General features: G+C 42.8%; 2 protein-coding genes across 3 annotated transcripts in view; both read right to left on the bottom strand.

The window, feature by feature from the left end:
* LOC310804668 (uncharacterized protein) overlaps positions 1-4,814 on the bottom strand; it is a 20,098-nt gene extending 15,284 nt beyond the window's left edge. Inside the window, exons 1-2 of the mRNA XM_083669986.1 lie at positions 4,541-4,814; positions 1,511-1,704 (exon numbers count right to left, since the gene is read on the bottom strand). Coding sequence (XP_083526112.1) covers positions 1,511-1,704; positions 4,541-4,599 — 253 coding nt within the window. The 5' untranslated portion in view covers positions 4,600-4,814. The remainder of the gene's footprint in view (positions 1-1,510; positions 1,705-4,540) is intronic.
* A 612-nt stretch (positions 4,815-5,426) lies between these two features.
* The window catches only part of mat2al (methionine adenosyltransferase II, alpha-like), a 6,051-nt gene continuing 1,477 nt past the window's right edge, over positions 5,427-10,000 (bottom strand). Inside the window, exons 2-9 of one of the 2 annotated variants that reach the window (XM_083670721.1) lie at positions 8,911-8,988; positions 8,603-8,725; positions 8,342-8,454; positions 7,872-8,015; positions 7,375-7,593; positions 6,598-6,780; positions 6,187-6,320; positions 5,427-5,978 (exon numbers count right to left, since the gene is read on the bottom strand). In XM_083670721.1, the coding sequence (XP_083526847.1) occupies positions 5,876-5,978; positions 6,187-6,320; positions 6,598-6,780; positions 7,375-7,593; positions 7,872-8,015; positions 8,342-8,454; positions 8,603-8,725; positions 8,911-8,988 (1,097 nt within the window). In that variant the 3' untranslated portion in view covers positions 5,427-5,875. The remainder of the gene's footprint in view (positions 5,979-6,186; positions 6,321-6,597; positions 6,781-7,374; positions 7,594-7,871; positions 8,016-8,341; positions 8,455-8,602; positions 8,726-8,910; positions 8,989-10,000) is intronic. The other variant, XM_083670722.1, reaches the window with a different exon arrangement.

Consider the following 10,000-nt stretch of genomic DNA (forward strand, 5'->3'; position numbering starts at 1 on the left):
CTTAAAACAACACATGTGTGCAACTGGAGACCTGTCCTTTAAAAAATGACTGGCTGGAAATGTTACAGTTGATCCAGGGACCGACTTGACACAGACCGTATATCCCATCTGGATTAGTGACAGTACGGACATGGTGCCTCTCTGTTGAATCCTCCCATGAGTTAGTTAGGATACATCTCTCTCTGAAAGCATATCAACTTTCCACATCCTGGTCCATGACTGAGGAGCCTTGTGGACTGGGGAATTGCACATCATCAATAGTAACTGTGAAGTGGCCCTCGGACAAGGTGATAGAAATCCATGTAATCATCATCCCACGTCACTGAGATGTTTTGAATTAAGAACAAACACACACTGTACACATACTATACAGCCTGGTCAACAACCCTCATTGCGTGCCACTATGCTTCATAGCATGTAGGGCTCCTCTCCCAAGACCCCCAACTACCCTTACCTCCCCCAAACTCCCCCCTGAGCATCTGATCACCAGTCTGATAGCAATTCCTCAGAGATACACAACACACAGGAGCGAGGAAGAGGGAGAGAGGGAGAGAGAGGGTGGCAAAGATAGGGGGAGAAAGGGGAAATAATGAAAAAAGGAGACAGAAGAGGAGGAAGAGGAGGAAGAGAAAAACGGGAGAAGGAAGCAGAGGCGGAATGAGATGGTAGAGGAGGAGAAAGTAAGGGAGAGGGGAGAAAGAAGGGGTTGTGAGACGAATAGGGGAGAGGAAGAAAAAGGGATTGTGAGGAGGGGAGATTTAGAAAGAGTACGAATTCATGAAAAGGTTGAGGCTTGCAAGTACACATCTACATACTGTACTGTAGTCTAAAAACAGACAAAAACTATAGTCTCAAGACTTCTACAGTACATCGATCATCGAACAACGATCCCAGATAAAAAATGTTGACAACATAAAACTAACACAGTTCCGATTTATTATTGGAAGATTTCACCAGGGTCTTTGCCGCTAACAAATTCAGCCATGTATGTTCAGTTATCACCACCATGCCTGGCACTATGCATGGCATATAAGGCCTTTAATGTGTTGTTTGCCATTGTAAGTCAATCAAAAGCCAGTGAAAAGCCCTAGTGTTCCAGGCTGCTGCCAGCGCTCTCTCTCATATTACCCTGCCTGCTCTTCACCTGCCCAGCAGCCCACACTCTAGTTTCCCTGCCAGCAGGACCACCATCCATTATTCACAGTGCTGGGTTCCCTCTCTGACACCCCTCAACACTCACACCATAGGCTTTCAGCTGTCCATGGTACAGGCATTGGCGCACACACACACACACGCATACACGCATACACGCATACGCATACACACACACACACACGCACACGCACACGCACACCCTCCTAGCGGCTTTTGGTAATCTATACTGTAAACTTCACACGTCTCACTGGCATAAAAATAACCTTCTAATCTAATGTTACGTATGCAAAGTATGTTAATGTCCTGTGCATTATATTAGAGTGGGATTGTGTGTGTGTGTGTGTGTCTCACTCACTGTGGAAGAAGCTCTTGACCTTGAGGTATCCCACGCTGAGGCGGAGCACAGAGAGTTTATCCAGACGACCTCTGACCTCCTGGGAGAAGGGCAGAAGGCCAGTCAGCCGGTCCAGCTCCCCATTCAGGCGGTCCCGGTGGCGCTTGGACGGATTGGTCTTCTTGGCAATGCCATCCACCGGAGAGGCCTTCAGACTGGGACAGGGGACACACCACAGTTAGACTTCTACAACAGGCTGGTCCAACAGATTAGAATGTGACATTGAACATGCACTGTGTTCTGTTGTAATGACTGAGTTCATATTGTATGTAACTGTCTTTGCTGTTGTTCATCCAAACCATCCTGACAGACCCTGTCCCTTTAATGAACATAAAGAGTAAGAGACATACTGGGACTATTTGTATATACCAGTTCCTTAACACACAACTCACATTGATACCAAGAGGTTTCCTGTTTACAAAGGAGAAACCCTTCTTTGGTATGGCGTTTCTGACACAATGGAAGTGATTGTCAATATAGAATTCAACTGAGCTCCACTTCCTGAATGTCAGAGAGCCAGTAATGCATATGGCTGTGCTCATACTTACTCTTCAAGAGGGGGAAAGCACCCACACAGAGAACTACTCTATGTACATACAAGCTTGTTCATTTATCAAAAAAATTCAACCGTGCTTGTTATTTGTATCAGTGAGTGTATATTGTAAATGGTGAATGTTAACTCAAAGTTTATTGATCATATGCACAGGATACAGGATGTAAACTGTACAATAAAATGCTTACTTTGCAAATATCAGGACGTAACAATACAAATACAATAATAACACAATCAGCAATAAATGTAAGATACCTTTTGTACTTTTTAACATGTAGATCTCATAAATACTGTATACTAGAATAACATTTAAAAAGGCAAATTAAGCAAAGTGAGCTGACCAATCAGGGTTATCATCATTATCATGAGCACTCGTAATAGAGCACTACAGAGGGTCCCATATTCCAGAGGGCTGCAGCTAGTGCTTGGCTAATGACAGGATTTCCACTGATACCCCTGAGGGTTGACAGAGGTGACTGCTCTGTAGTGACTTGACTATGGGGAGGAGCTATGGTTGCTTGGCACTGTCCTTTGGGAAGAAATGGAAATCACACACTGTATTAGTCACTGTAAACCAATTAACCTCTCTATTTATGCCACTTTTTTGGCTGGAGCTTAACATTGCATTTTCTCAAAGTTTTTCTCAAATGTTTCCTTAGTTAATAACCTCACTCTATAAAGACACACACACACACACAGATGGATAGATTTTTCTTAACAATGAGTACAACACCAAGTCTTAAGCACTGCATATAGTATAAAAAACATCTTAATGGCTAACCCTGATACAGAGAGAGAGTGTTGTCATCATTTCAAGACAGCATGATGTGGCTATCTGTCTTGGTCTTGGTCTGCCATTGTAACAACAAATTACAGCAGGATTATTCCTCTGGAGCAGGTCTGGACAAGCAGCCATGTCTGCCATCCCTCCCTGACATAACACAGAGATCTAGGGGAGGGAGGGATGGAGACCGAGAGGGAGAGGGATGAGACAGGAGACAGGAGAAGACCGAGATAGAGAAAAAGAGAGAAACCAGGAGAACATTTAAATAAAAACATGAGGATATGAATTGTGAATCTACAGAGAGAGAGAGACTGGTTGGGCAACCCTTTCTGGAACCATCACTCTCGGTGCTGCCAGTGGTTAGGCCCTAAGTAAAGCTAGGTTTGCTACCTTTGTGGCATTATATTGTCACTACATTCCTTTTAAACAAAGAGAGAGAGAGAGAGAGAGAGAACTACACTACACTCCTTCAGAGTCCACTCTATTATCCATATGGCACATACCCAAGGAGGTTACACTTCATAACAACTTTAATTTATAAGCCATTGTAAATGCTTAATGATTGACATAAATGCATGTAAATGCTTATCATGTTTCTAATGTGTACTGTTTATAAATGCTTAGGCTATGCATGTTTATAAATGCTGGAATACTATTTACCAATAGTCTGTTGTGCACTACTTAATGTATTTATAGTTAATTAACTAAATAATGTATTACTGCTTTTTAATTAAAGTTAATATACAGAGTATTACACATCAGGCTCTACCTAATCTTTCGCGTTCAGAACAACGACAAGGAATTGTGGATGAAAATGGAACACAGTCCACCAACCATGGGTTCTAGCCTACCATTAGCTCAAAAACTAAGCTACTCGGGGACATGTGTCTTTGGAAGCCAGCCAAGAAAACATCATCAGTTTCTCATAGAGATGTTCTTTCCTTGGAATCACTTCCAGTTTGATTTGGGGTTGACAGTGGAAGCTGTATCTAAAGAGTAGGTAGGTAGCATCATAAGGGTTTCTGATAGTTTAATTTTATTATGAGTCTATCAATGTTCATGTTCTGTCAGTCTATCCTGAGGAAAGCCATGTGGCTGTTCTGTGCGAGTAAGCTACACACCGGTACAGCTGTCAACACCTCCCCACTTCGCCCCCCATCCCACTCCCCCACCTCGCAATCGCGTGCGAGCAGCTGCGTCGGGCGAACAGCCGTGAGTATGATGAATGCAATGTACTTAACCATACTCCTGGAAACCGAGAAAAATACCCCAATCCGGCCTGAGCCTCCGAACAACTTTGACTTTCAGCTTCAAGCTGTGGTGGAGGTGATGACGATGATATATTCCACGCCCACTGTTTATAATACAATGCATATAACATGTCTTGAGCCTAAGGTATGTCTCTATAACCGAGAAAAAGACCCCAACCGAGACCCGACCTAAGCTTCATTACAACTTTGACTTTCAGCTTCAAGCAATGGTGCAGGAGGTGATGATGCTGATGATATGCATTTCCCCTCCACGCCCACTATTTATAATACAATGCATGTAACACGTCTTGAGCCGAAGGTCTCAACTTGAAAAACAAACAAAATCTCACAATTAAGAATCACACCATACAAATCATTCCATATTGGCTATGTGGACGTCTTACATTTTCTGGACTGGTTTCTTCCTCTTCTTCGCCGCGTAGATTCCCCCATTCCCCAACATGATGATTTAGACTTTTCGAAGGATCAAGTGAAGGAAAATCCTAACCAAAAGAGGCGTGAAATACAGTTCAGAAAACGAACGGAGATGTTCGCATGGTTGATGTATTGACACGCCCTTGGCTCTCTGTTCTGCTCCTGTTGATAGAACATTAACACTATGCCCTTATTCCGTTCGAGGGGTACCAGTATTCCACAGGGGTCCAATCCCAAACCACGTTCTCGATCCCGTCCCTCAAATGTGAAAAGTTGTCGCCTATGTTCCTCAAAACAACTCGACCCGATACGTACGTCTTTTTTCTCTTTCCAGGTTTTAACCAATCGACATCGATGTAACATGTGCACATATCTGTCAGACCGATTATCATTGGTCTAATTCCAGAAGGCCTAACTCACATTGCCATTGTTCGTAAAAGCATCATAAACACTTGACTAAACTGGATTTAACTCTGCAACAAGTGTTCTAATCTTGGAACTGATCTCTATTCAACGCTGAGATGTTTATCCTTTTCTATACAAAGTTGCAAATTAAGCGGAACGTCATGAATCACGACGTCAAACTGGTTACAGTAACATATTATGCGATGCTTTTCTTTAGTCCTTGCGATGCTGTTGTATAATCAACAGGTTATTGGCTCCCCCTAGAGGCTGTTATAGATACTGTGCTTTCCTTGAATGGCAGTGGCCTCAAGGTTCTTTGGTATGCATGACACTTTTCTGAATGCCATAGTAACCGGTGTAGAGAATGAAAATGACTTCAGGGACAGATTCTTAATTTCATGCACAAACTATAGAAATGATCAGGCAGATTGTAATTCATGAAGTGTATTTTATTTTCTCTAATAGTGGAGATGTATCAGTAAATCGGTCAGAACATCATCTTCAGCATTTATGCCCATCATATGATTATATTGGTATTACAACATTGTCAGCAGTTAATGCATTTTCTATGTAAAGTCTACATACAGTGTTGCTTAGTATGAGTGTCCAGCCGGTGGGCACACTTTACCAAACCGACATGCACTATGTCACACTACGAAAGGCACCATTCGGTTTACAAAATCAAAGTAGAATAAAATCATATTCTTTTCAGTGGGAAAATAACAAATACAGTCACATAAACACAGTCCAATCTAGGGTCATAATCACAGGTTTAATGTTGCAAAAATAACAAAATACTTTTTAAATCTTATTACTGATCATAGGCCAAATTTACTGACAGTTACATTTTGAGTCATGATTACAACATAAAACAATTGTGGAAAAGTCCACACTCTCTATCACAACACCAGGGTTTTAGTCTTCTCCCAGGGAAACTCCTCCCTGCCAAAGTGGCCATAGCAGGCAGTGGGCTGGTAGATGGGCCTTTTCAACCCCAGCTCTCTGTGAACAGAACACCTGAATCACATTCTCTCCAGTGTACTAATTTTAATTTTAATTTCATGATTCCTAATGCCCCAATAAAATAATGAAGGAGCGCCTTATCAAGTTGTCTAATAAGTTGTATTTAAAACATATGAGAAGCACAATACAGTATTACTACTAAAGGACTGAATTACGAGACTAGTAAAAGTTAGAAGATTGTACTAACTTCACAATGACTCCAGGTCTCAGGTCAAAGTTTTTCTCTACTATTCGCAGCAGTTCATCTTCATCTCTGGTAGATGTGCCGTAGTGAAACACTGAGATGGACAGCGGATGGCTCACACCAATGGCATAGGAGACCTGTAACATGGAACAGGTAAGCAGTGAGACAGTGGGGACCACACCTGCTCTGAAGAGCTACATGTTGTGCAGGGTTTTATTTTGGTCCTGCACTGACAATGACCTGATTTTACTTAATTGTCCTACTAATCAAGTCCCCCCACTGACTGAATCAGGCGAATCAGCAATGGGCTGGAACAAATGCCTACATAACCAGTAGTTCTCCGGGACCAGGTTTGGTGTTGACCACTGTTAACTCCGGTGTTTTACAAAGTGGAGTCCAGTAACAGCTTCTTACCTGAACAAGGGCTCTCCTGCACAGCTTAGCTTTAACCAGAGACTTAGCGACCCAGCGGGCTGCGTAAGCTCCAGAACGGTCCACTTTAGAGTAGTCCTTTCCAGAGAATGCCCCTCCTCCGTGACCTCCCCATCCTCCATAGGTGTCCACTATGATCTTACGGCCTGTGAGCCCTGCATCACCCTGTCCAGAGAGGTAAGAAGCAAACACACAAACTGTCTACATCTAGACAAGGCAATATACAGTACATCTATGTTAGACATAATGGTAACTGTATTTCTGCAGTTTCACCACATTTGATAGTGATTCAATAGTGATAGTGATTCAATAGTAAAATATTCTATATGTGTTAGGTCATGTGTCTCACATGTGTTTCTCTCTGCCTTCACTTTTTACCTAGTAGAGGCCATAAAAACACAACGATTTGTGGATTTTCTGAAAACATCAGATACTAGGGGAGAGGAGGGGGTCAGGGGACTGGGTACCATAGCAACCTAGGACCTCACCTTCAAGGTCACATTCCTTGTATAAGTTGAGAGAGAACTATCTCAGAGTGAGAGAGAGAAAGAACCATCTGCTATAACATCGAAACAAAGCCCTCTCAAAAGAGATCGACTCAGAGATCGACTCATTATTTAATCTCATTGCAAAAACCTGAAAACCTGTTGCTGTTGAAAAAATTGCACAACTATCTTAACAATAGCGATTCACTCCTCTGCAACTGCAGTACCTCATCATGTGTGCAGGTCCAGGTAGTCAAATGTGATCTACACTCACCTGTGGACCACCAATAAGGAATTTCCCACTGGGTAGAAGGTGGTAGATGGTCCTGTCATCCAGGTATTTGTCAGGGATGACCACTTTGACCACTCTCTCCATCAGGCTGTGTCTGATATCCTCCAGTGAGATGTCAGGACTGTGCTGAACGGAGATGACCACAGTGTGAACCCTCACCGGCTCCATGGCGCCCATGTTGTCACGGTATTCCACCGTAACCTGGAAGAGAAGAGACAGGAGATAAGAGACAGAGACTGCAGACAGGGTACATAAAACAATTATTTAACTGCAATGAAAGGACACCAAATCCGGTTTCATTGTAGTTAAAAGTCTAAGTAAGTTACCGTGTAGTTGTGTGTGTGATTGCATCAATTGCTAAATCATCAGTAAGTCCCCTTGAACTGTAGAATTCCAGAATGTAGCCACCCTAATCAGCAGTAACCAATAAGGCTGGCACATAGTCACAACCATCAACCTCACAAGGATAAAGAGCTCACCTGTGTTTTGGAGTCTGGCCTTATCCAGGGACATTCTCCAGTGCAAGAGAGCTCCTTTATCCTGATATTGAGCTTATGAGCCAGAACAATGGTCAACGGCATGCACTCTTCTGTCTCATCAGTGGCATAGCCAAACATCAGACCCTGGCAAGAGATAAAAGGCCTCTCAGTGTCAGAAAACAGCACACAGTAGCAGAGTATAGTCAAATGGAGTAGAATGGTTTAAGGTAGTTCTGTCAACAAACATACTGCAGTGCTATGGCAGGTTTGATTGAATAAAGGTGAGTCTTTTCAATGATTTATCTCCCTGTGGCAACCATTCTCAGTGTATTGTTAATGGCATTAACAGTGCACATTGATTGATGTTGTAATTACTTGATGTTAATCAAGATAAAAAAAATATAAGATAATATAAGATAAAATAAGATAAAAAGTTGCTGAGGGCAAAGACAAAAGTCCACATGCTGTACCTGATCCCCTGCACCAATATTCTCCTGGTCCCTGCCTTCAAACACACAGTCTGCTATCTCCGCACACTGTGGCTCTAGGGCCACAATCACATTGCAGGTTTTATAATCAAAACCTGTAGGAGACAGTAGCCCTGTTTTAATCGCAGCTGCATGAATCTCATTATCACAACCTGCCGTTGTGTGTCAATGATGTAGCATTGTTGAATGAAGGAGCAGACAGACACCGCAGCTAAGCTGGTGGTGTTCTTTGGTTAACCATACCTTTGGAAGAGTCATCGTACCCAATTTTCTTAATGGTGTCTCTGACCACTGTCTGTAGGTCCACCTTAGCCTTGGATGTTACCTCCCCACACAGTAAGATCATGCCTGTCTTCGTCACACATTCTATTTGGGAGAAATATTAAAATAATGCTGAGATAAAGCTGAATGTAAGAACAATTTTAAAGATGTATGGTGTTTAATTAAATAAAACATTTGTCAAAGCTTCAACTTAATACTAATCAAATGCAAAGGAAAAAAAATTGTAAACCTATTTGTAATCTAAACACTGGAAAAACTGTAACACTTACCACAGGCCACTTTAGAGTCAGGGTCCTGAGTTAGGTATGCATCAAGAACAGCATCACTTATTTGGTCACACATTTTATCTGATAATAAAGAATTGTATGTTAAATATGGAAGAGTACTTGGGCCAAATGAAGAGAGAAAAATGTGTGAAAAATTGTGATAGAGCGGTTGTACTCCATGTCAAAGTTTATTGGTCATATGCACAAGTTACAGGATGTAAATTATACAATGAAATTCTTACTTTGCAAGCTTTCTCTAAACAGTGCAAATATCAGGACCTAACTATCAAATAGAATAATAACACAATAGGCAATAAATGTAGATACGGCAATACGTGTAAGATAAAGTGAGCAATACAATAAGTGTATGTGTGTGTGTGTGTGGTTGAGGTGCAGAGAGTCAGTGCAAATTGTCTTAGGTGCTGCTGAGCAGCAAGTAGTGCAGGTGGGCTACTAAAGTCTTAAGGCCTGGAGGTAGAAACCTGTCTGTATTAGATCGGATGCACCGGTATTGTCTGCCAGACGGTAGCAGAGAAATCAGACCATGGCTGGGAAGGTTGTGGTCCTTGGTGATCTTCCTGCCTTTCTCAGACACCACCTAGTGTAGATGTCTTTGAATGGCTGGTAGCTCGTGAGCCATCTTCACCACCCTCTGCAGAGCCTTGCGGTCAAGGGCTACAAGTCGGTGATGCAGGAGGACAGGATGCTCTCGATGGTACATAGAAGTTGGTGAGGATTTGAGATGCCATGCCGAGTTTCTTGAGTCGCCTGGCATGTTGTCTTGATCACTATGCTGGTGTGATGGGTCCATGTGATGGGCCCATTTTAAGTCCTCAGTAATGTGAGCTCAGAGGAACTTGAAGCTGATGACCCTCTCCACTTCAACCCTGTCAATGTGGATGGGGGCGAGGTTGTTGTCCTGGCACCATTCTGCCAGCGCTCTTACTTCCTCCCTGAGGCTGTCTGGTCGCTGTTGGTGTGGCCATGCAGTCGTGGGTGAACAGGCAACAGAGGGGACTGAGCACGCAATGGGAACCTGTTGCTGTGCACCACCGTTGAATGCCTGAGTTAGATGACCTGGTGAAACTATACT

Source organism: Argentina silus, assembly GCF_951799395.1.
Source record: "Argentina silus genome assembly, chromosome: 5".
Lineage (NCBI taxonomy): Eukaryota > Metazoa > Chordata > Actinopteri > Argentiniformes > Argentinidae > Argentina > Argentina silus.